The sequence below is a fragment of the Rhinatrema bivittatum genome, chromosome 6, assembly GCF_901001135.1.
Source record: "Rhinatrema bivittatum chromosome 6, aRhiBiv1.1, whole genome shotgun sequence".
NCBI classification, from domain to species: Eukaryota; Metazoa; Chordata; class Amphibia; order Gymnophiona; family Rhinatrematidae; genus Rhinatrema; species Rhinatrema bivittatum.
This window is the reverse complement of record NC_042620.1, coordinates 358,913,933-358,940,738: the sequence shown is the minus strand read 5'-3', so window position 1 is coordinate 358,940,738 and position 26,806 is coordinate 358,913,933. Positions and strand designations below refer to the sequence as shown.

At 44.7% G+C, this 26,806-nt stretch overlaps 1 protein-coding gene across 1 annotated transcript in view; it reads right to left on the bottom strand.

Annotated features, from left to right (window-relative positions):
- STAG2 (stromal antigen 2) overlaps positions 1-26,806 on the bottom strand; it is a 1,172,735-nt gene that overhangs the window by 231,917 nt on the left and 914,012 nt on the right. The window contains 1 exon segment of the mRNA XM_029607875.1: positions 8,528-8,667. Within this exon segment, the coding sequence (XP_029463735.1) occupies positions 8,528-8,667 (140 nt within the window).

Genomic DNA, 26,806 nt, shown 5'->3' with positions numbered 1-26,806 from the left:
AGTTCTTTAAGACGGATTGTCCATATGCTGAATCTTGTCTTCCTTCCTTGTCTAAACAGTAGTGAGCTGTAAAGGTGTGAAGAGAACTCCACGTTGCTGCTTTACAAATGTCCAGAATAGGTACAGAGCGAAGGTGTGCTACTGAGGTTGACATCGCTCTGACTGAGTGTGCTTTTACTCGCCCTTGAAGAGTAAGGCCTGCTTTTGCATAACAAAAACTAGTATGCAATCTGCTAGCCATTTTGACAAGAGTATGCTTACCCACCGCTTTACCTGGTTTGTTTGGGTCATAGGATCAAACAAGCTGATTGGATTTCCTTTGGGCTGTAGTGCGGTTTAAATAGAAGGATAACGCCCGCTTACAGTCCAAAGTGTGTAAGGCTCTTTCTCCTTGGTGAGAGTGAGGCCTCGGAAAGAAGGTAGGTGAAACTATGGATTGGTTCAAGTGGAATTCCGTAACAACTTTCGGAAGGAATTTTGGGTGTGTCCGGAGGACTACCCTGTCATGTAGGAATTTTGTAAAAGGTTCGTATGTGACTAGCGCTTGTAGCTCGCTGACCCTTCTAGCTGATGTAATGGCTATGAGAAATACCGTTTTCCATGTAAGGTATTTAAGGTCACAAGTATTTATGGGTTCAAAGGGAGAACGCATAAGTCTAGTGAGTACTACGTTCAGATCCCATTGTATGCTTGGGGAATGAACTGGAGGTTTAATGTGAGTTAGGCCTCTCATGAATTTACTGACGAGAGGCTGTGTGGAGATAGGAGCATCGTCCAGCTTATTATGGTAAGCTGAGATTGCACTTAAGTGTACCCTTACAGATGATGTCTTAAGACCAGAGTCTGAAAGATGGTAAAGGGTATCTAGTAGCGAGGTAGGTGGGGCAAGTGAAAGGATCTAATGCCTGCTGAGTGCACCACAGCATAACAGTTTCCATTTGGTAGGAATAATTCTTTCTAGTGGAAGGTTTACGTGCAGCTAAAGTATTTGAGATATAGCGGATGGAAGATTGAGTGCTGTAATATCAAGCTCTCAACATCCATGCTGTCAGGGACAGGGGATTGAAGGGTTGGGATGTCGCAACTGACCCTGTTTCCTGAGTGATGAGATTGGGAGCTACTCCCAGGCGAATGGGATCCCTGACTGAGAGATCTAGCAGTGTGGGGAACCATACTTGTCGAGGCCAATATGGGGCTATGAGTATCATTGTCCCCTTGTCCTGTTGTAGTTTCACTAGTGTTTTGGTTATAAGTGGTATCGGAGGATACGCGTATAACAGGCCTGAGTCCAATGGCGAGCAAAATGCGTCCTTGGTATGGCTGTTCTGCTGTCGGAGTAGAGAGCAGTAATTGTTTACTTTGTAGTTGAGCTGGGATGCAAAGAGATCTATTGTCGGTTTGTCCCCAGTGCTGGAAGATCTTGGATGCTATTATTGGATCCAATGACCATTCGTGTGGTTGGAACTGACGACTGAGGCGATCCGCCACTATGTGTGGATGCCCGCTAGGTAGGTGGCCCTTAGAAAAATTGAATGTGTCAGGGGCCCAGTCCCAAATCTGTGCTGCTTCTTGACAAAGCAGGTAAGAACCTGTCCCTCCTTGTTTGTTGATGTACCACATGGTTACTGTGTTGTCCGTTTGGATTAAAACAGTCTTGTGGTGATAGGCAGTCTTTGAATGCATGCAGCGCATAGCGTATAGCTCGAAGCTCTAGGAAGTTTATCTGAAAGTGCTTCGAGTCGTGTCCACTTGCCCTGTGTCTTTAGATGACCAATATGCGCTCCCCACCCTAAGGTGGATGCATCTGTAGTCAACGTCACTTGTGGAACTGGTTGCTGAAAAGGTAGGCCTTTGAGCAGGTTGGGCATTAGCATCCACCAGAGAAGCGCAGATCTGAGCTCTGGTGTGATGTAATAGGAGTGGACATTGGGTTGAGTGGCTTGTATCCACTGTGTTTTGAGTGTCCATTGTAGAAGTCGCATGGTCAGTCTGGCCATGGGAGTTACATGAACCGTGGAAGCCATGTGCCCTAGAAGAATGAGGCACTGGTGAGCTGTCACCTTGAATCGGTTGCGAAGGTCGTGAGTTAAGAGGACAAGTTTTGAGCACGGTCTCTTGGTAGAAAAGCAGTCGCTAGCGTCTCGTGTTTAGTTCTGCACCTATGAACTGTAGTAGATGAGTTGGTGACAGATGGGATTTCTGGTAGTTGATGAGAAATCCCAAGGAATGAAGGACTTGGATGGTGAGCTTGAGGGAAGTGACAGCTCCTTCTTTTGAATGGACTTTTGATGAGCCAATCGTCTAAGTAAGGGAACACGTGCACTTTTTTGTTTGTGTAGGTGTGGCCACTGCTGCAGCCATGCATTTCGTGAATACTCTTGGTGCTGATGAGAGGCCGAATGGCAGCACTCTGTATTGAAAGTGTTGATCCATAAGAACATAAGAACATAAGAAAATGCCATACTGGGTCAGACCAAGGGTCCATCAAGCCCAGCATCCTGTTTCCAACAGTGGCCAATCCAGGCCATGAGAACCTGGCAAGTACCCAAAAACTAAGTCTATTCCATGTAACCATTGCTAATGGCAGTGGCTATTCTCTATTCATCGCCAGTACCCGAAAACGCAGGTACTGGCGATGAGGAGGATAGATGGGGATGTGAGCGTAGGCATCTTGAAGATCCAGAGAGCAGAGCCAATCTCCCCTTTGAAGAAGAGGTAGAATGGAGCCTAGGGATACCATTCTGAATTTTTTCTTTTTTGAGAAATTTGTTGAGATTCCTGAGGTCTAAGATAGGACGAAGGCCTCCTGTTTTCTTTGGAATGAGGAAATATCTGGAATAGAATCCTCTGCCCTTTTGAGGTCCAGGAACTGGTTCTATGGCCCTGGCTCTCAGAAGGGTGGATAATTCTGTTTGAAGAATTATGGAGTGTTGATTTATTGAGTGAGAGTGAAGTGGTGGATTCTCTATAGGGGTAGTTAAGAAATCCAGCCTGTAACCGTGAGTTGTGATGGATAACACCCACTGGTCGGTGGTGATGGAGGTCCAATTGTTGTGGAAGTACTGAATGCGACCTCCTACAGGTGTTTCTGGGAACGGATTGATGTGACTGCTGCTCTCTGGGGATGTTCAGAAACCAGACGTGGCTGTCGTTTGTGGAGGCGGTTGAGCTCTCGGCTGCCTTTGCCTAGGCTGCTGGCGTTGTGCTGGGCGGCTAGGTCTTTGTCTACCTGCTGGGGGGTAGTATCTACGTTGGCGATAGTAAGGCCGTCGAGTGTCTCTTCTTGGAAACTTTCTAGAAGAGGCCTGCGACTCCTGAGGCTGAGACGACAATTGTTTTAATGTCTCCGAGTGATCCTTAAGGGTCGCTACCGCTTCTTTTATCTTGTCTCCGAAGAGATTATCCCCTAAGCATGGTAGATCAGACAAATGATCTTGGACTTCTGGGCGAAGATCCGAGGCCTTCAGCCATGCCCATCGTCTTGCCGCTATAGCCGATGCTGACAGCCTTGCTGCTGTTTCAAAACAGTCGTAAGTTGCTCTGACTTCGTGTTTGCCAGAGTCAAGGCCTTTATGTACAAGTGTTTGGAAAGCCTCTTGATATTGATCCGGAAGAGCAAGAGAAAGTTCCTGAACCTGTTTCCAAAGGTTCCTTTGGTATTGGTTCATGTACAGCTGGTAAGATGTAATTTTTGATACCAGCATTGAACCCTGGAATACTTTCCTGCCTAGGTTGTCTAACAACCTACTTTCCTTCCCAGGCGGCACTGAAGCATGGGACTTTTGTCTCTTTGCCTTCTTTTGGGCGGATTCCACCACCACTGATTGGTGGGGAAGTTGTGTTCTTTGGAATCCTGGACTTGGTTGTACCAAGTACGTGGCTTCAGCTCTTTTGTTAACTGGTGAGACAGAACTTGGATGCTCCCAGATCCTGTGTTGAAGTTCTTGTAAGACTTCATGGACCGGGATTGCCAACATCTCCTTTGGAGGGTCTACAAACTGTAAGACTTCCAAAGTCTTTTGTCTCTGATCCACCTCTGTTTGTATAGGGAATGGGATGGTATCAGCCATTTCCCTAACAAAATTTGTAAAGGAGAGGTCTTCTGGTGGAGACTTTCTGTGATCCTCAGTTGGAGACGGTTCAGAGAATAAATCTTCCTCCGAAGAATATTCAGAATGGGAATCATCTGGTTCATCCTGTGGCCTTGGATAAGGAACTGACGTCTTTATAGGTGAGTGCGGTCTAGGGGGCCCTGGCACCCCAGAAGGGCCTGGAAGTGGATCCTGTGGTACTTGTTTTGTTAGGATTCCCAGTAGTGTGTCCAATTTATTGAAAACTGGTTGCAGAATGGGAATATCCTCCTGAGGAATCGGTGCTGGAATCGGCCTTCCTGGTGAGGGCACCGGCATGGGCATCGGTGGCACCGAAGAAGGAATCGGTGGGGGCGCATGCGGTATTGGTGAATGCACCGGGGTTGGAATCGATATCGGTTCCCGCGGCATCGTCGATGACCCCGGAATCGATGGTGCGGAGATGGGCATCGATGGATGTGGAATCGGCATCGACGGTGGAATCGCCTCTCGGAGAGCCTGTTGCACCGCTTGACGGATTAGGGAGTCAAGTTCCACTCGCACAGCTGGTGAAAACAGAGCAGCTGTGGAGGGAGGCGGTGTTGGCGAAGCCGATTCCTCCTCAGGGCCCTGAGGAGGTTCGGAACCCGGCACCGATATCGGTGGGGATCGCCCGTCAGTAGGCCTTGGAGCCTCTGCTTCCGACCGGGTTTTCTTAGCTGGAGAGGCCGTACCTGTGGTAGTGTCCTCGGCCACCGATTCCCTCCGTCGTCGATGTCGATGGCGATGCTTCTCAGGCTGCTTGTCGCTTCCTGAAGTGGATGCCCTCGATGAAATCGACGGGGATGGAGTGGATGCGTCCCCCGCAGCTGGACGTTTTTTCTTTAACTGCAGCTGGCGAACCGAAGCCGATGGAGACGACTGAGTCGAAGTGGACAGTCTTGGAAGCAGCTGAATTGAAAAAAGCTGTTCCATCTTCTCGGCCCTAAGTCGCCGACCCTTAGTGGTCATTTCAGCACAAGATGGACATGTCTGAATGTTGTGATCCTTGCCTAGGCAAAGAACACATTCGAAATGCGGGTCGGTAATCGACATTGTTCTATTGCAATTCGGGCACTTTTTAAACCCGGATGCCATAACGCCGGATGGCTGTCGACGGCGAAAAAACCGAATATATATCGATCCCAGCCGGGATTCGAGAGAGAAAAAAGTTACCGCCGGTAACTAATGGGAAAAACCCCTGCGATGAAAATAGTATTTTTCGAAATTTTCCGAATTTTTTGGAGATGAAATTTCACCTCAGACTCCAATCAAACCGCGAGGCTAACCGCTTCGCGGAAAAAAGAAGACTGAAGAGAGACTCCTGTGGCAGGGAATATCATGGCATGCTCAGTAGGCACTCTGGTGCCATTCAAAAGTTTCATAGAAACTTTTAAAGAAGTTTTCCGTACATAGGGCTCCATTACTGATGTCACCCATATGTGAGGACTAGCATCCTGCTTGTCCTGGGATAATGGTAGAACTTTGCGCTAAGTTGGTAGTGATTGATGCATTTATGGATAGGAGAACTTCAATGAGGAAATGGTCTGACTAGGGTACAGGGGAGCACTTAGGGGTGTGGGAAGATTGGAAGTAGTGGTTAATGAAGATGAGGTCTAGCGAGTGACCAGCTTGGTGGGTGGGAGTAGTGATTATCTATTTGAAACCAATAGCTTGGAGTGAGGTGAGGAAAGTTTCGCAGGATGAGGTGAGGGGAATGGAGTCAACGTGGAGATTAAAATCTCCAAGTACAATGGCTGGAGATTCTATATTGATGTTGTCTGAGAGGAATTCAATTACGGGGGAGGGATCGCGCTCTATGGAGCCTGGGGGGGGGGCGTAGATAAGGCAGACTTGCAGCTTGGGGGATCTGAAGAGGCCGATTTCAAATTTTGGGGGGGGGGGGGGGGGGCTATATGAGCTAACTTAAGGTTGAGGTTTTTTGGACAAGCCAGGAGGAGCCCACCTCCTCTTTTTTTGGGTCTAGGGATGGAGAAGATATCGTAGGAAAGGGTAGGTAGCTGATTAAGGAGGACCATGTCAGTTTCCCTGAGCCATGTTTCAGTAATGGCGCAGATATCAGGCTTGCAATCGGTGAGGAGGGCGTTGAGGATTGGTGTTTTTTTTAAAATAGGGATTGTGTATTGAAAAGGTTAATTGAAAGGGAAGTGAGTCCTAGAATTTGAGTAAGGGGAGTGGTGAGGATGGGAAGGAGGGATTTATGAGGGGGAGGTAATTTGGGGGGTTGACGGTAAAGGAGTCTGTTGTGAGGGAGGTGAATGAGGGGGATGGTGTAGGAGGCCATTGGGGCAGAAGAGGGAGGTGATAAGGTAAGTGGAGGGGGAAGTTTGGCCAAGGTGGTAGGGAGTATAGTTGGGAGGCAGTTACAAAGTGCTGATGTGGAACAAAGCAAAAACCATATAAACAGAGTCAGATAATTAATTATTGTCAGTCGCAGTTGTCCTTTTAAGGTCGGTGCAGGCGATGGTATAGGCAGGGAGTTTCAGGACAGGCGAAAGGAGAGCTCCCCTATTTGAGAAAGTCTATTTGTAAGGGGTTTAGGGGGAGAGGAGTGAGGGGTGCAGGCTAAGGGGCGCGCCAAGGGGCCTGCTCCTTGGTCGCGCTCCTTAGGCGCGTGGTGCCTAGGGTCCCAACCTTATTTTAAATGGCTTGAAAAACCTGCCCCTGATGGCATCGGCGAAACGATGCATTTTCCTGTGCAAGGGGATGGTGCAGATCCTGTTGGTTGTGCGGCCTGCTCCGGACCCAGATGGGTCTCACGCCGATCGCGGGAGCAAGAGGCCGGGGTGGAGGTGAGACGGAAAAGGGTGGTGAGGTAAGGCGGCAAAAAAGGGCGCCTAGGGTCCCAACCTTATTTTAAATGGCTTGAAAAGCCTGCCCCTGATGACGTCGGCGAAACAATGCATTTTCCTGTGCAGGGGGATGGTGCAGATCCGACAGGATCTGCACCATCTGGACCCTGGGAGACTGTTGTGATTTCCAGGACTGAAGAGAGGATGCGTTCTCCTTACCATGGGAATGCTTTGAAGATTTCATGGCTGCACCAAAAGTCCCTGTACCTGGCATTGTGTATCAATGGAGATCAATGCTGAAAACAAAGCGGCTGAACTCTACCTTCTTTGGGTAGGAGTAAACAGATTATGGTCTACCCTCCAGTGCTTCCTGGTGCTTGATGCCAAGGTAGTTCAATGCCCTCTTGATGTCCATGCACTACCAGCTGTCGATGAAGTTCGGCGGTCCATCAATGTCGATAGGCCAGACTTATGGTTTCCGGAGTATTTTCCCCCATCAGGTCAAGCTAGGATCCTCTAGGGGTCAAGGTTGTGTAAATCCCAGACTTCATGACTAGCCCCCAGGCACAAGATATATTTATTATGGGGATATCTGACAGAAATAACCATGTCACACAGAGGGCGCCTCTGGTAGGCATTCATTTCCACAATCAAACAGAAAAGCAGTGAAGTGAAAACAACTCAATGCACTGATCCATGATCAATCTGCAACCATTAGGCTCCATGGAAAAAAAAAGGATCTGAAGGGATCCCGGTGTGAATATGTGGCAGGATGGTATGTTGCATATACCCAGTAGGGCATGCTCAAAGTTTGAGAAACTTTGAAGTAAAAATTCTGTGCCAGGCTCCATATGGCACCCATGTTTGAGGACTGACAACCTACTTGTCCTCTGAGACCTATCAACTTTGCTAAGGCCTAGATTAATCAAAATGTGGTAATTTTCGCATGAATAATGCCCGCGATATGAAAAAGGGGTGTGACTATGATCATTTAAAAGTTACCACAGTGTGTGCTATATTAGCACTTCGCATAGGAATTTTATCACGCCGTGAGTTAAAATTATCGCACCTCACGATATTTGTACTTCGAAAGTTGCAAAGTGCCCAGACAGGCATTTCTCGCATAGGTTTGTTTTTTTTTTGGGGGGGGGGGAGGGGGGAGAGAGAGACACTCTTTATAAGGCTCTCATAATAGTCAACTCTTTATACCGCTATAGGAGGGCAAGCTAGTAACTCAAGGTGAGGTTTGGTGGTAGTCTAGGGTTTTGGGGCATTTTACATGCATATTGAGACATACGAACAGCACACTACACATCAGTGAAGATTTGATGTGAATTTGAGTGAGGAAAGTCACACAAAGTTGAGATTTCTACAGTGTTCTCTCACCCTAGCTTGATGGTACCCTGGAAGAGAGTCCATCAAGCTAGGGTGAGAGAACATTGTAGAAATCTCATCTTTGTGTGATGCCATAATGCATTTTGATGAATGACCCTGAGAATTGGCAAATATAAAATGCCTATTTAAACAGTGAAACCTGTAAAAATACATTTGAAAATTATCAAACTACTATACATTTTAGAGAAATTCCATAAACTTTAAACTTACCTTCATGTACTGCTTGAAAATATCTGCAGCTGTATTCATTTCTACCACATTAAACACAATAAGTTTACAAAACGCAGCAAGTAAATTTCTTCTTTTGTGCAATGCTTCAATTTTACCGGCTTCATCGTCCTGTTGACCATCTGTGTAGGGAGGGAACACAAAAGGTTTATAAGAACAGAAGTGTTCTAAGAAGATTTTTCCACTTCAAAATTATCTAGCATCTGTTATAAGAAAATATCAGCAATAACTACTTTGTGCTAAAAATTCACAATATCATAAGTAATTTTATGGTATATGTTCAGACAACATAAATCTGTAAAATTACCTATCAGTTTATACAGGAAAAGTTATTGTTAAAGAGGGATGGGGTAAGGCCAATGAGCAAGAATCAGGAATTCCTGTGTTAAAGAAAATTCTTTTCCAACAACTATAACCTCCAGCAAGAGAGTGTACATTTTGTGCCTGTTACAAGAATTTGGAGTGGCAGATAAGGTGGTAGACAACAGTAACCATATTCATCACCCCCTTTTGTTTCATGTCATGCAATATACTTAGTCAAAAATAAATAAATAAATCCCCATCTCCCAACCAAACTTATAGCCTTTTCATTTTAACGTTAACAGCTTCAAAAAGAAGGCTGGAACCCTTTTTAAATCCAAAGTACTAGAAAATTTCTGTCAGAATAAATTGGCCACATGATGGCAATCTTGTTCTATGGATAGCAGTTTTCCAAGTAGATACCAATGCCCTTTTTAAAGAGCCATGGATAATTTTGTACACATCCTGAAAGTTATCCATCTAAATGGTAAGTTCTATCATATTCAACTGCTTATCCGGCTAAATTCTAGCTAGATAAGTCATCATCCAGCTATAATTTACCTGGATAAAAAAAAAGAAGCATTAAGTTAACAGCTAACCTAGCTTATTTTTTTAAACTACAATCAGCTAAGTTATCTAGCCTTGTGTGACCGGATAACTTTTGACTTAACCGGATATCTTTGAAGATATCCAGTTAAGTAGCATTGCCAAAATTATACCACCCCCCCCTTCAACGTAAAGGGATCTGCATCTGATTCTCATCTTCTCCTCTTCCAAATGTAATATACAGCACTAGTGGACTTTGCATCCTTCCATGCCCCCTGCCACCTTCCCCTCCCTGACAAAAAAAAAACTTGCCAGAAGCTGGGTACAAACGTCCTGCTCCCGGTGCTCCAGGAACAGCTATGGAAATGTAAACTACCCCCAGGTTTCACTTCCTGAGGGTAGTTTACACTATCCAGTTCTGCTCCTGATAGATGCAGCGCCAGGAATGGGTAAGTCTGTAGCCTGCTTCTGGCAAGGATTTTTTTTTTTGCATCTGGGAGGGGGCTTTGGGGGAACATAAGATAAGCCATTCTGGGTCAGGACAACGGTCCATCACGTCCAGTAATCTGTTTCCAACAATGGCCAATCCAAGTCATAAGTACCTGGCAAGTACCCAAACATTAAATAAATCTCAAGCAGTTTATGGATTTTTTTTTTTCTAGGAACTTATCCAAACCTTTTTTAATCCCAGTTACACTAACTGCTGTAACCACATCCTCTGGCAATGAATTTCAGAACTTAACTATGCGCTGAGTAAAAAAATTATTTGATTTGTTTTAAATGAACTACTTGCTAACTTTATTGAGTGCCCCCTAATCCTTCTATTATCTGAGAGAGTAAATAATTGATTTATATTAACTTTTTCAAGTCCTTTCATGATTTTGTAGACCTCTATCATATCTCCCCTCAGTTGTCTCTTCTCCAAACTGAACAGTCCTAACTTCCTTACAGGGCAGCCTTTCCATGCCCCTTATTTGGTCATCTTTCTCTGCACTTTCTGACCAGAAATGCACACAGTATTCAAGATGCGGTCTCATCATGCAGCAATTCAGAGGCATTATTTATTTTATTTATTTATTTGGTTTTATATACCGACATTCAAACATAAATATCACATCGGTTTACATTTATTTATTTATTTAGAAACTTTTATATACCGGTATTTGTGGGGACATCATACCGGTTCACATAGTAACTGAAAGATTGGAAAATACATTGCAACAGGGGAATGTAACTGGGCGGGGGGAAGAACAGAAAGGCAGTAGGAAGGATAGGAGAACAAGAAGGTAATAACCAAAACAATTTACAATGAAAGTCTCCTTAATAAGGAGGTTACCTGAAAGGGGACTGCGAGGGGGAGTGGTCACACTATCACTTAAGTGATAGTGTGACCACAGGTCATATTATCTTTACATTGTAACATAGTAAAAAACTGCATCTACGTATTGCTCTAACAATTATAATATTATTACATTGAATAACAAACACGACTTAATTCTTAACATTATAACTGCTAACGTTATTGTGAAAAGTATGGGCCTTTGGTTAGAGATGTATTGAGATCTCTAGTGGGTTATGTGTGGGGTTACAGAGCTGGTTGATTGGGGTTGGATCTCAGTGGCGAGGGTTAATTGTTGGCGGGATAGGCTTTTTTATGACATTCGTCGTTTTATTTGCCATTCCCTTCTTAATAATTCCTAACATTGTTAGTTTTTTTGATCGCCACATCACACCGAGCTGATGATTTCAATCTATTATCCACTATGACGCCTAGATCCCTTCCCTGGCTGGTAACTCCTAAGGTAGATCCTAACATTGTGTAACTACAGCAAGAGTTATTTATCCCTTTATGCATCACTTTATACTTGTCCATGTTAAATTTCATCTGCCATTTGGAAGCCCAATCTTCCAGTCTCGCAAGGTCCTCCTGCAATTTATTACAATCTGCTTGAGATTTACCTATTCTGCATAATTGTGTCATCCACAAATTTGATCACCTCACTCATTGTACCCCTTTCCAGATCATTTATAATCATTAAAAAGTACTGGTCCAAGTACATATCCCTGAAGCACTCCACTGTGAAAACAGACCATTTAATCCTACTCTGTTTCCTGACTTTTAACCAGTTTGTAATCCACAAAAGGACATTGCCTCCTATCCAATGACATTTATGTTTTCTTAGAAGTCTCTCATGCGGGACTTTGTCAAATGACTTCTGAAAATCCAAATACATCACATCTACCAGTTCACATGTTTACTGACCCCTTCAAAAAAAAAAAAAAAAATGTAAGAGATTTGGGAGGCAAGACTTCTCTTGGGTAAATCCATGCTGGCTGTGTTACATTAAACCATGTCTATATATAAATGTTATGTGATGTTATTCTTTATAACAGTTTCCATGCTTTTTCCCGGCACTGAAGTCACGTTCACCGGTCTATAGTTTCCCGGATCACCCCTGGAGACTTTTTAAATATCGGGGTTATATTGGCTATCTTCCAATCTTCAGGTACAATGGATGATTTTTATGATAGGTTACAAATTAATTAAAATCAGGTCTGAAATTTCATTTTTTTTAGTTCTTTCAGAACCCTAGGGGGTATACCATCCGGTCCAGGTGGTTTACTACTCTTCACTTTGTCAATGTGGCCTACCACATCTTCCAGGTTCATGGTGATTTGGTTCACTTCATCTGAATCATCACCCTTGAAAACCATCTCCGGAACTGATATCTCCCCAACATCCTCTTTGGTAAACACCAAAGAAATCGTTTAATCTTTGTGCTAAGGCCCTATCTTCCCTAAGTGCTCTATTAACCCCTTGATCATCTAATAGTCCAACCAACTTTCTTGCAGGCTTTCTCCTTTGGATATATTTTAAAAGGTTTTATTGTGAGTTTTTGCCTCTATGGCCAACTTCTTTTCAAATTCACTCTTAGCCTATCTTATCAATGTCTTACATTTAACTTGCCAATGCTTACGCTTTATCCTATTTTCTTCTGATGAATCCTTCCTTCCAATTTCTGAATGAAGATCTTTTGGCTAAAATAGCCTCTTTCACATCACTTTTTAGCCATGCTGGCAATCGTTGACCTTCCTTCCACCTTTCTTAATGCGTGGAATACCTATGGATTGTGCTTCTAGGATTTCTTTTTTAAACAATGTCCATGCCTACTGCACACTTTTTACCTTTGTAGCAGTACCTTTCAAATTTTTTTTTTTTTAACTATTTTTCTCATTTTATCAAAGTTTCCCATTGGAAAGTTTAGTGCTAGAGCCATGGATTTACTTACTATCCCCTTTTCAGTCATTAATTCAAATTTGATCATATTATGGTCACTATTGTCAAGCAGCTCCACCACCGTTACCTCTTACGAAATCCTGTACTCCATTGAGAAATAGAACTAAAACTGCTCCCTCTCTCGTTGGTTGCTGAACCAATTGCTCCATAAAACTGTCATTTATTCCATACAGGAACTTTACCTCTCTAGCATGGTCTGTTTCACATACCCAGTACCCAGTTAATATTGAGGTAATTTAAATCTCCTTATTACTTCCCTTAGCATTTCACTGTCCATCCCATCATCTTGGCCAGGTGGATGTTAGTATACTCCTATCATTATACTCTTCCCCAACACACAAGGGATTTTTACCCATAAAAATTTGATTGTGCATGCAAGATCTTTATCCTGTTGGATGCTATGCCATCCCGGACATAAAGCGCCACCCCGCCACCAAGATGCTCCTCTGTCATTGTGATATAATTTGTTCCCTGGTATAGCACTATCCCATCGGTTATCCTCTTTCCACCATGTCTCTGAGATACCAATTAAGTCTATGTTATCATTCACTGTTATACCCTAATTCTCCCATCTTACTTCTTAGACTTCTGGTATTAGCATACAAACGTTTCAAAGTGTGCTTTTTGTTTATATAAGCATTCTGCTTTTCAGTTGACAGGGCTAAATTGGAATCTTTTAGCTCAGGTGAGTTTTTAATTATAGGCACTTGGACTACTTTTCTTATTATTGGAACACTTCTCTGTTGGGATCCCCTAACTCTAATGCTTCATTAGCATCCATCAAAGATACCTCCCTCTGTACAATGTGCTGCTGAGCGAATGTAAGCTTTCCCCTTTGATTTAATTTAAAAGCTGTTCTATCTCCTTTATAAAGGTTAGCACCAGCAGCCTGGTTCCACCCTGGTTAAGGTGGAGCCCATCCCTTTGGAAGAGACTCCCCCTTCCCCAAAAGGTTCCCCAGTTCCTTACAAGACTGAATCCCTCTTCCTTGCACCATCGTGTCAATCCATGCATTGAGACTCGGGAGCTCTGCCTGCTTCTGGGGACCTACGCGTGGAACAGGGAGCATTTCAGAGAATACTACCCTTGACGTTCTGGATTTCAGCTTTCTACCTAAGAGCCTAAATTTGGCTTCCAGAATCTCTCTCACAAATTTTCCTATGTTGGAGTTGACATTTACCATGACAGGCGGCTCCTCCCCACCACTGACTAAAATCCTATCTAGGTGATGCATGAGGTCTGCCACCTTAGCACCAGGTAGGCATGTTACCAGGCGATCCTCATGCCCACCAGCCACCCAGCTGTCTACATTCCTAATAATTGAATCACCAGCTGTGATGGTCAACCTAACCTTTCCCCTCCTGGGCAGTAGCCCTGGGAGAGACATCCCCGGTGCGAGAGGAGAGAGCACCACCTTGCTATAGAATCATTTCCTGCTGCCCCAGGTTGATACTCTCCAATCATGAGACCTTCCTCCTCCAAGGCAGCACCAGGGCTGCCAGACTGGAGTTGGGACTTGGCTACTATGTCCCTGGAGGTGTCATCTATATATCTCTGTCCACCTCAGTTCCTCCAGGTCTGCCACTCTAGCCTCCAGAGATTGGACTCGTTCTCTGAGAGACAGGAGCACCCCTCTTGCTGCTGGACTTCTGCCTTCATCTTAAATGTGTTCAGTTCCTAGTTAAGTTTAGGTTGCACTGGGAGTAGGAATGCATACAATTAGGGTCCTTTAAATGTATCTGGTAGTGACCTACAAGGGAATAATTAAACTCTTGATAAGGTGTGGGGAATTTCTGAATTTAAGTTAAAATGCTGATTAATTTATTTTTTTTAGAGTGAAAGTGTCAACTGCCTATAAATTAAAGGATGAGCTAGGGATAGATGGGAGGGTTGCTAAACACAGAACACAAAACTTCTGTTTTTTGCCTGCCTTTCTAATTACCAATTTAATACAAACACACTAAATAATATACACCAATAGTTTACTTCTCCCCAATACTTATAAGTTTTAAAAATTTCCCCAAGCAGTACTTACTGATTCTTTTTGGCCACCAGCAAGGTGATCCTTTCCTCTCAGTGCTCCCACTGGATTGTGATGGGGCCATATACCCCAATATCTTGTAAGTGTTGATGGGTTTGAGGAGCGGACCCGACCAGCAACCCGCCACACTTTTGTCTTATATTGGCGGAGGTTTCAGAGGTGGGTGGTGCAAGGCACAATTGGGGTGTATATTAAATTTGGAGGATGGGAGGGTGAGAATCAGCTGCAGCCAGTTTTGTTTTGTTTTTTTTGACAGAACTATTTAACTGGATAATATTTGAAAATATGCGGTAAAGTACAAAGGTATCCAGCCACACAAGGCTGATAACTTAACTTAACCGAACGTCTTCAAACATAGCCGGATGTAGCTGGATAAGTTTAGTTAAGTATATTCAGCGGAACGTTTATCCCACTGAATATACGGGACAAAGATATCTGTGTTACCTTTAGCCAGATATCTTGTCCACTAACCGGCTTACTAAATATTACCCCCATAATTTTACCAGAGATTTCACGTTCCAGACTGAAGCCTGTAGCGTTAGTGTCCAGTTTCTAAACAAGAAGCCAAACTATCAATGACCCTCCTCCATTCCCACCCCACCCCCCCCCAGATTTCTTTAGTCGTTCTATCATTTTATTTTTTTTGCCATTTTTGCCTGATATGCCAGCAGCAATTTTGTTTGGATAAGGCAGTTTTATCAGCAATTATTCATTCTTTGGTATCGAACTACTGTAAAGCAGAGTTGCTTACCTGTAACAGGTGTTCTCACAGGACAGCAGGATGTTAGTCCTCACATACGGGTGACATCATCAGGATGGAGCCCAATCACGGAAAACTTTTGTCAAAGTTTCTAGAACTTTGACTGGCACCTACTGGGCATGCCCAGCATAGCACCAACCCTGCATCCAGCAGGGGTCCCTCTTCAGTCTCGTCTTATAGTTAAAGTACATGCGAAAAATAAGAAACGTAACGAACCCAACACTGCGGGGTGGCGGGTGGGATTCGTGAGGACTAACATCCTGCTGTCCTGTGAGAACACCTGTTAGAGGTAAGCAACTCCGCTTTCTCACAGGACAAGCAGGATGGTAGTCCTCACATATGGGTGAGTACCGAGCTGAGGATACCCAAGCAATGCACCACATGTATCCAAAGACGTGCAACAGGCACCACAACTGGGGTGGAATTTGGTAGAGGGCATCCTGAACCCTAACAGGTTGGCGGAAGGATGCTGGTACCTCAGTTCGCAAATAGGTTGCGTAGCAAGACTGGCCGAAGATGGAATCTTGTCTGCCAGCCTTGTCTAAACAATAATGGGCTGCGAAGGTGTGGCGAGAGCTCCAGGTAGCAGCCTTACAGATGTCAGCAAGCGGCACTGAGCGTAGGTGCGCTACTGATGTTGCCATGGCCCTGATACAATGTGCCTTGACACGGTCTTGAAGCGGAATGCCTGCCTGCTGATAGCAAAAGGAAATACAGTCCGCTAACCAGGAGGAGAGAGTCTGCTTACCCACAGGTTTACCCAATTTGATGGAATTGAAGGAAACAAACAACTGAGTGGATTTCCTGTGGCCAGCTGTACGGTCTAGACGTTTACAGTCAAGGGTATGCAGAGCCCGTTCTCCTGGATTTGAATGGGGCCTGGGAAAGAAGGTGGGTAGTATAATGGATTAAGAAGAAGGAGAAAATGCCATACTGGGTCAGACCAAGGGTCCATCAAGCCCAGCATCCTGTTTCCAACAGTGGCCAATCCAGGCCAAAAGAACCTGGCAAGTACCCAAAAACTAAGTCTATTCCATGTTACCATTGCTAATGGCAGTGGCTATTCTCTAAGTGAACTTAATAGCAGGTAATGGACTTCTCCTCCAAGAACTTATCCAATCCTTTTTTAAACACAGCTATACTAACTGCACTAACCACATCCTCTGGCAACAAATTCCAGAGTTTAATTGATTGATATGAAACTCCGATACTACCTTAGGCAAAAACGTAGGGTGCTTGCAGAGTACTACCCTATCATGCAGACGTTTAGTGTAAGGCGGGTAGGTGACTCAGGCCTGTAACTCACTAACTCTGCGAGCGGATGTGATTGCGAAATCACTTTCCAAGTGAGATAGCGGAGATCACAGGATTGTAGAGGCTCAAACGGCGGTTTCATGAGCCTTTCCAAAACCATGTTGAGGTCCCAGGAAGGGGCCGGAGGGCGCTGTGGAGGTTTAAGGTGGAGCAAGCCCTTCAAAAAGCGTGTTACAATGGGTTGTACTGAAATAGATACATCCCCGACACCTTTATGGAAGGCGGCTACCGCACTGACATGTACCCTGATAGACGAAGTTTTGAGGCCTGACTAACAGGTGTCAGAGATAGTCCAGAAACTTCGGTGTGGAACAAGTGAAGGGATCTATGGACATGGAAGTACACCATACCGTAAACCTATTCCACTTGTAATGGTAAGACTGTTTTGTGGAAGGCTTTCGTGAAGCTACTAGGACACGGGAAATCGACTCTGAAAGGTTAAGAGGTTGAAGTATTAAACTTTCAACATCCAGGGAGAAGGCCTGGAGATTGGGGTGACGAAGGCAGCCGTTGTTCTGAGTGATCAGACGCAGGTCCTTCCCCAGAGGAATGTGCCGGTGTACTGATAGGTCATGGAGAATTGGATACCAGACCTGGCATGGCCAATGAGGGGCTATCAGAATCATTAGCCCCTTGTCCCTTCGCAACTTCACATGAGTCTTTGAAATGAGTGGAAGTGGAGGGTATGCATAAAGGAGACCGCTGGCCCACGAGAGGGAGAAAGCGTCTCTTGGCTGCAGGTGTTGGCTGCGAGTGAGAGAGCAGAAGTTCCCTACTTTGCGGTTGTGAATTGACGCAAAGAGGTCTATATGAGGGCAACCCCAACATTGGAATATTGAGTCCACTAAGTGGGGTTGAGGGACTACTTGTGTGGTTGAAAAGTACGACTCAGCTTGTCTGCCAACACCTTGTCCACTCCCGACAAGTAGGTGACCCTGAGGTACATCGAGTGGGAAAGGGCCTCAGCCCATGTCTGTGCAGCTTCCTGACACAGAAGGTAGGAGCCCGCTTCCCCTTGCTTGTTGATGTACCACATGGCCACCTGGTTGTCTGTTTGAATCAGGCGTCATAGTGGATAACACATTGAAATCATCAGTCCATTAGATGCGGCAGTCAAAAAAGCAAACAGAATGTTGGGAACTATTAGGAAGGGAATGGTCAATAAAACGGAAAATGTCATAATGCCTCCGTATCGCTCCATGGTGAGACCACACCTTGAATACTGTGTACAATTCTGGAAGCCGCATCTCAAAGAAGATATAATTGCGATGGAGAAGGTACAGAGAAGGGCGACCAAAATGATAAGGGGAATGGAACAGCTCCCCTATGAGGAAAGACTAAAGAGGTTAGGACTTTTCAGCTTGGAGAAGAGACGGCTGAGGGGGGATATGATAGAGGTGTTTAAAATCATGAGAGATCTAGAACGGGTAGATGTGAATCGGTTATTTACTCTTTCAGATAATAGAAAGACTAGGGGGCACTCCATGAAGTTAGCATGTGGCACATTTAAAACTAATCGGAGAAAGTTCTTCTTCACTCAACGCACAATTAAACTCTGGAATTTGTTGCCAGAGGACGTGGTTAGTTCAGTTAGTACAGCTGTATTTAAAAAAGGACTGGATAAGTTCTTGGAGGAGAAGTCCATTACCTGCTATTAATTAAGTTGACTTAGAAAATAGCCACTGCTATTACTAGCAACGGTAACATGGAATAGACAGTTTTTGGGTAATTGCCAGGTTCTTATGGCCTGGATTGGCCACTGTTAGAAACAGGATGCTGGGCTTGATGGACTCTTCGTCTGACCCAGTATGGCATGTTCTTATGTTCTTAGGATGACCAGGTTGGAAAGGTAATCCTGAAAAGCCCTGAAAGAATATCTGATTGCACGGAGCTCCAGGAAATTTATTTGGTGTTTGGCTTCCTCTGGAGACCAAATGCCCTGAGTTTGCAGGTTTCCAACATGTGCACCCCAGCCCAGGCTGCAAGCATCTGTTGTCAAGGTTATTTGAGGTTCTGGAACGCCTTGTAGCAGATTGAATTGGTCTGCCCACCAGGCCAGCAATAAGTGGAGCTGTTTGGTGATGTGGACAATGGTTGACATTGGCTGAGAAGATTGAATCCACTGCGAGTTTAGAGTCCACTGCATGACTCTCATGGCAAAGCGAGCCATGGGAGTGACATGCACAGAGGATGCCATATGACCCAGTAAGATCAGAAAGTGACGTGCAGTTGAATGTTGTCGAGATTGCAGTCGATAGGCCAGAGAAGTGAGAGTGAAAGCTCGATCCCGAGGTAGGAAGGCTTTCACTTTTGGAGTGTCCAAGTCTGCCCCTATGAATGATAGGGTTTGAGAAGGAACTAGCCTGGATTTTGGATAGTTTATGAGGAACCCTAGGGAGATCAGGATATGCAAAGTGAGACGTAGGGACGTCAGTGTAGTTTGCTGAGAGGGAGCCCTGCTCAACCAATTGTCGAGATAGGGGTAGACGTGGACACTGACTCCTGAGAAAGGCAGCTACCACTTCGAGGTACTTGGTGAAGACTCGTGGGGCAGATGCTAGGTCGAATGGCAACACTCGTTATTGGAAGTGTTTTGGGCCTACTAGGAACTGCAGGAATCTGCGATGTGATGGAGTAATTGAAATGTGTGTGTAGGCATCCTGGAGGTCTAGAGAGCAGAGCCAGTCTTTCCTTTGGAGAAGGGGAAGAGGAGAACCCAAGGTCACCATCTTGAACTTTTCTCTTTGTAGGTATTTGTTTAAGGTGCGAAGATCCAGTATTGGGCGAACACCGCCTGACTTTTTTGGTATCAGGAAATACCGGGAATAGAACCCCTGCCCCTGTTATGAGAGGGGCACTGGCTCTATTGCTCAGGACTGGAGGAGGAGGGAGACCTCCTTTTCCAGGAGTGATGAGTGGTCAGATGTTCCCCATGTCAGCCGAGGTGGGTAATCTGGTGGAACAGAAAGAAAGTTGAGGTGGTAACCTTGAGTTACTACAGCGAGTACCCACTGATCTGTGGTGACTGTGTGCCAAGGTTTGGAGAAGTGGCACAACTGGCCTCTGATGGAAATAGTCGGAAGTTGAGGCTGGGTACTGCTCTCTAGGAAGGAGTCAAAAGTCAGACGCTGGACCTGGCTGGGTTGCTGGTTGTGACTTCTGTACTTGAGGATGCCTGGGTTGGCTTTTCTGGTCAGGCTTAGAAGGCCGACCCCTGGACACCGGGGGATAGTATCTCCTTTGCTGGTAGACTTGTCTCTTGGAGTCTCTCCTAAAGGATCTTTTGGAAGAGGAAAAGAGATCAGAAGGCAGTAAGGATAGCTGGCACAGAGTCTCTTGGTGGTCCTTGAGCTGAGCCACTGCTTCTTGAATCTTTTCTCCAAAAAGATTATCCCCAGCACAAGGCAAGTCAGATAACATGTGCTGTATTTCTGGCCTGAGGTCTGAAGACTTTAGCCAGGCCCATCTCCTCTCACTAATTCCTGCTGCCGAAACTCTGGAGGCGGTGTCAAAGATGTCATATGCAGACCGTACTTCATGTCTGCCAGCATCTAGGCCTTTTTGTGCTAGGGTATGAAGCTAGTCCTGGAATTGCAGAGGGAAGGCTTCAGCAAATTCCTGAATAAGAACATAAGAACATAAGAAAATGCCATACTGGGTCAGACCAAGGGTCCATCAAGCCCAGCATCTTGTTTCCAACAGTGGCCAATCCAGGCCATAAGAACCTGGCAAGTACCCAAAAACTAAGTCTATTCCATGTAACCATTGCTAATGGCAGTGGCTATTCTCTAAGTGAACTTAATAGCAGGTAATGGACTTCTCCTCCAAGAACTTATCGAATCCTTTTTTAAACACAGCTATACTAACTGCATGAACCACATTCTCTGGCAACAAATTCCAGAGTTTAATTGTGCGTTGAGTAAAAAAGAACTTTCTCCGATTAGTTTTAAATGTGCCCCATGCTAACTTCATGGAGTGTCCCCTAGTCTTTCTACTATCCGAAAGAGTAAATAACAGATTCACATCTACCCGTTCTAGACCTCTCATGATTTTAAACACCTCTATCATATCCCCCCTCAGTCGTCTCTTCTCCAAGCTGAAAAGTCCTAACCTCTTTAGTCTTTCCTCATAGGGGAGTTGTTCCATTCCCCTTATCATTTTGGTAGCCCTTCTCTGTACCTTCTCCATCGCAATTATATCTTTTTTGAGATGCGGCGACCAGAATTGTACACAGTATTCAAGGTGCGGTCTCACCATGGAGCGGTACAGAGGCATTATGACATTTTCCGTTTTATTCATCATTCCTTTTCTAATAATTCCCAACATTCTGTTTGCTTTTTTGACTGCCGCAGCACACTGAACCGACGATTTCAATGTGTTATCCACTATGACACCTAGATCTCTTTCTTGGGTTGTAGCACCTAATATGGAACCCAACATCGTGTAATTATAGCATGGGTTATTTTTCCCTATATGCATCACCTTGCACTTATCCACATTAAATTTCATCTGCCATTTGGATGCCCAATTTTCCAGTCTCACAAGGTCTTCCTGCAATTTATCACAATCTGCTTGTGATTTAACTACTCTGAACAATTTTGTGTCATCTGCAAATTTGATTATCTCACTCGTCTTATTTCTTTCCAGATCATTTATAAATATATTGAACAGTAAGGGTCCCAATACAGATCCCTGATTCACTCCACTGTCCACTCCCTTCCACTGAGAAAATTGCCCATTTAATCCTACTCTCTGTTTCCTGTCTTTTAGCCAGTTTGCAATCCACGAAAGGACATCGCCACCTATCCCATGACTTTTTACTTTTCCTAGAAGCCTCTCATGAGGAACTTTGTCAAACGCCTTCTGAAAATCCAAGTATACTATATCTACCGGTTCACCTTTATCCACATGTTTATTAACTCCTTCAAAAAAGTGAAGCAGATTTGTGAGGCAAGACTTGCCCAGGGTAAAGCCATGCTGACTTTGTTCCATTAAACCATGTCTCTCTATATGTTCTGTGATTTTGATGTTTAGAACACTTTCCACTATTTTTCCTGGCACTGAAGTCAGGCTAACCGGTCTGTAGTTTCCCGGATCGCCCCTGGAGCCCTTTTTAAATATTGGGGTTACATTTGCTATCCTCCAGTCTTCAGGTACAATGGATGATTTTAATAAGTTACAAATAGGTCTGAAATTTCATTTTTTAGTTCCTTCAGAACTCTGGGGTGTATACCATCCGGTCCAGGTGATTTACTACTCTTCAGTTTGTCAATCAGGCCTACCACATCTAGGTTCACCGTGATTTGATTCAGTCCATCTGAATCATTACCCATGAAAACCTTCTCCATTACGGGTACCTCCCCAACATCCTCTTCAGTAAACACCGAAGCAAAGAAATCATTTAATCTTTCTGCGATGGCCTTATCTTCTCTAAGTGCCCCTTTAACCCCTCGATCATCTAACGGTCCAACTGACTCCCTCACAGGCTTTCTGCTTCGGATATATTTTAAAAAGTTTTTACTGTGAGTTTTTGCCTCTACAGCCAACTTCTTTTCAAATTCTCTCTTAGCCTGTCTTATCAATGTCTTACATTTAACTTGCCAATGTTTATGCTTTATCCTATTTTCTTCTGTTGGATCCTTCTTCCAATTTTTGAATGAAGATCTTTTGGCTAAAATAGCTTCTTTCACCTCCCCTTTTAACCATGCTGGTAATCGTTTTGCCTTCTTTCCACCTTTCTTAATGTGTGGAATACATCTGGACTGTGCTTCTAGAATGGTATTTTTTAACAATGACCACGCCTCTTGGACATTTTTTACTTTTGTAGCTGCTCCTTTCAGTTTTTTTCTAACAATTTTTCTCATTTTATCAAAGTTTCCCTTTTGAAAGTTTAGCACGAGAGCGTTGGATTTGCACACTGTTCCTTTTCCAGTCATTAAATCAAATTTGATCATATTATGATCACTATTGCCAAGCAGCCCCACCACCGTTACCTCTCTCACCAAGTCCTGTGCTCCACTGAGAATTAGATCTAAAATTGCTCCCTCTCTCGTCGGTTCCTGAACCAATTGCTCCATAAAGCTATCATTTATTCCATCCAGGAACGTTATCTCTCTAGCATGACCAGATGATACAGGGCCCTGTTGTATTGGGACGTTTATTAATTTATTGAAAATCTTTTCTGTAGCGTCGTTAAGCTAGATGCAGTCACAACGGTTCACAATAAGGCACATAACATCATGTTGCTTAAATGTCTTAAATTATATCAACTAAACAGGTGCCATCAAAATACTGTAACAGTTTCATATTAAATATTAATTGGTGGGTGAGATAAATCATGTCCAATTCTATCTATATCAGCTAAAAGATAAACTAATACTTAAATCTAGACCTTTGTTGTTGAAATAAAAATAAAAAATAAAAATAAAATTCACACAATTTCAGTAAGATGGTGTGTGTGTGGGAGTTCTACTGGCCGCATCCTATATTTCCCTGGATTCTACTCTCCATTCTTTCTTTGTGGTATGCCTGCTTAAATAGCCATGTTTTAAGACTTTTTCTGAAAGTTTTGATGTCTCTTTGCAATCTGATTTCTAAAGGCATGGTGTTCCATATTATAGGTCCAGCTAGGGATAGGGCCCTATCCCTTACTTGAGTTAGTCTAGCTGTTTTTACTGAGGGAATAGTTAGCAGTGCTTTGTTCGCGTACACGTCCCTAACAGAAACCTGAGATCAGCAAAGGGCTGTGTTCAGCCATTCTGCCTTTTCGTCATGTATTAATTTATGTATGGTACAGAGTCTTGTATTTTATTCTTTGCTCAATGGGTAGCCAGTATAGTTCAATTAGGGTACCGGTGCTTTGGTCTCTATTACTTTTACCAGTTAGAATTCTTGCAGCTGTGTTTTGAAATACTAGTAGTGGTCTTACCGTGGTGTACAGTAGGCCCAGTAGAAGGGTATTACAGTAGTCAGTACTAGCAAAGATTAAAGCTTGTAATACTGATAGGAAGCAATGTGAGAGATCAGCATTGAGCCATGGAATACATGTCTTCCAAAAGCATCCAGGAATTTTTGTTCCTTTCCTGAAGGAATGGAAGCAGGTTTGGAGCGTCGTGCCCTCTTCTGGGCTGACTCCACAACCACTGAGTGATGATCTAATTGAGTTCTCTGGAAGCCAGGGGCTGACTGAACTAAGTAAGTGGCATCTGCCTTACGGTTGACAGGTGCCACAGAGCCAGGGTACTCCCAATTTCTCTTTAAAAGGTCCAGAAGGATTTCATGAATAGGGATAGACATGATTTCCTTTGGAGCATCGAGAAATTGGAGAAGATCCAGCATCTGATGCATACAGTTCTCTTCAGTCTGAAGCTGGATGGAACCATTTCAGAAAGTTCCTTTACAAAGTTGATAAACGACAAGTCCTCTGGAGGAGAACGCTTCCTCTCATCAGGAGGAGAGGGCTGTGAAGGAAGATCATCAGTATCCTGGGACTAATCATCAGACCAAGGATCATAAGGCTCATCACCAGCTCCCACATGTTCATCAGAAGGGAGTAACGGTGTTATCCTGGAAGGCCCGGGCCTAGGCATCGATGGCCTCAGAGGTGGAATTGAAGGTGGAATTGAGGTGGAATTGAAGGCATCGATGGGGGCATCGATGGAAGCACTCCCGAGGGAGGAATGGAGATTGGTGTTTCTTCTTCTTCTTCCTATGACAAGGGTATATGAGAGGAAGGAATCGGGGCCATCGGTTCCCTCTGATCCACCAGTGGAAGGACACGGATTATCGCATCCATTCTTGCCAAAAGCGGTGCAAGTACCTTGGTATTGGATCAGTGGCCGGCTCGGGAACCGGCATCGATGGAGGTTTGAACCCCATCCGATCCAATTTCTCAAGGAAGACTGGAGCATGGATACCCGGTTCTGGAGTAGGAGGCAGCACTGGCGTAGCCGGAGGGTTCACCGGTGAAAGTAGAGTCATGGCTCCCGGCACCTGTCCAGGTGGCGAACGCCTCGGTGACACAGAAACAGAAGAGGATGGGGCCTTTTCTGTATGGGACTTCTTTGTCGGTGGCTCAGACGATGTCGATGCTGAGGGCTTGCCTGTATCAGTGGCCTGAGCTTTCCGATGGAGGTATCGATGTTTTTCTCGATGTTCTCCTCGGTCTTTTTCCTGAGGAGAAACAGAGGGGGTCAACACACGTGGAGTCATCGAAGCCGGTCGGGCAGCAGTGGTTTCCTGGTGCTGGCGCAGAGTCGACGGTACTGGTTCGGACAAAGTCGAAGCTATCGATGGAGTCGGGGTTTTTGACCAAAAGAGAAGTTCCATCTTCTCCAGCCTAGCCTTGCGACCCTTTGGTGTCATTTGGGCACATTTGGTGAAAGTAAGAACATCATGGTCGGACCCCAAACACATCACACAGACCGTGTGAGGGTCAGTGATGGACACTGTTCAAGTGCAGTTGGGGCACAGACGGAAACCAGACGCCATGGACTCGACAAAAATTTAGTTGCGGTGAGGTCGATGGCTGGTAGGCCGCAAGGGAAAACTCGACAGGAATCAACCACAAGTCGGTAAAAAACTCACTGTTCGATCGTGGAGCAAAGGTATCGATACGGGGACCCCTGTGGGGTATAATTATTTGAAAATGTTTTAAAAAGTTCCGTGAGGAAAAATTCCTGTCAGGAATCTCTGAAGAGCTCCTTAACCCGCGTGGCTACTGCTGCGTGGAAAAAAGAAGACTGAAGGGGGACCCCTGCTGGATGCAGGGTTGGTGCAATGCTGGGCATGCCCAGTAGGTGCCAGTCAAAGTTCTAGAAACTTTGACAAAAGTTTTCTGTGATTGGGCTCCATCCTGATGATGTCACCCATATGTGAGGACTACCATCCTGCTTGTCCTGTGAGAATTCTCTATTTCAGGGCGTACCTGAAACAAGCAAACATGCAGCTCATATAGAACACATCTGCTAGGCTGCTTACGGGAAGAAAGCAAATGTTGCTTACCTGTAACAGGTATTCTCTCACAGGATAGCAGGATATTGAGGATGTTGAGCCGCGGTATGGTCGTCGGCCAGTAGGCCTCGAGGGCCAAACTCGACGGTAATCGATGAAAAATGGGTAAAAACTTACCGGAGTACCGCGGCTTGAAAAAAGTTAAAGGAGGGACCCCTGTGGGGCAAATTAACTTTTAGTAATTCCGAGAGGAAATTTCCTGTCAGGAATCTCTGAAGAGCTCCTTAACCCGCGTGGCTACTGCTGCATGGAAAAAAGAAGACTGAAAGGGGACCCCTGCTGGCTGCAGGGTTAGTGCCATGCTGCGCATGCCCAGTAGGGGCCAGTCAAAGTTCTGGAAACTTTGACAAAAGTGTTCCGTGATTGGGCTCCATTCTGTGATGTCACCCGTATGTGAGGACTACCATCCTGCTTGTCCTGTGAGAAATTCATTCACAATCTTATATAGTATTCACTCGCGCCTGAAGAAATAATATTTAAATTTAAGATTCTATGTTTGACTTCTTTTATACAGGGAAAAGCAAATGTTGCTTACCTGATGTAACAGGTGTTCTCACAGGACAGCAGGATGTTAGTCCTCACAAATGGGTGACATCGAGGATGGAGCCCAACCACGGAAAACTTCTGTCAAAGTTTCAGGAACTTTGACTGGCCCCTACTGGGCATGCCCAGCACGGCACTAACCCTGCAGTCAGCAGGGGTCTCCCTTCAGTCTTGTTTCAAAGCTACAGGCAGTGCCGAAAAATAACATAAGAAAAAACGAACCCAACACCGCGGGGTGGTGGGCGGGTTTCGTGAGGACTAACATCCTGCTGTCCTGTGAGAACACCTGTTACATCAGGTAAGCAACATTTGCTTTCTCACAGGACAAGCAGGATGTTTGTCCTCACAAATAGGTGAGTACCGAGCTGAGGATGTCCTATCGTGCACCAAATGTACCCAACGGCGTGCAACAGGCACAACAACTGGGGTGTAATTTGGTAGAGGGCA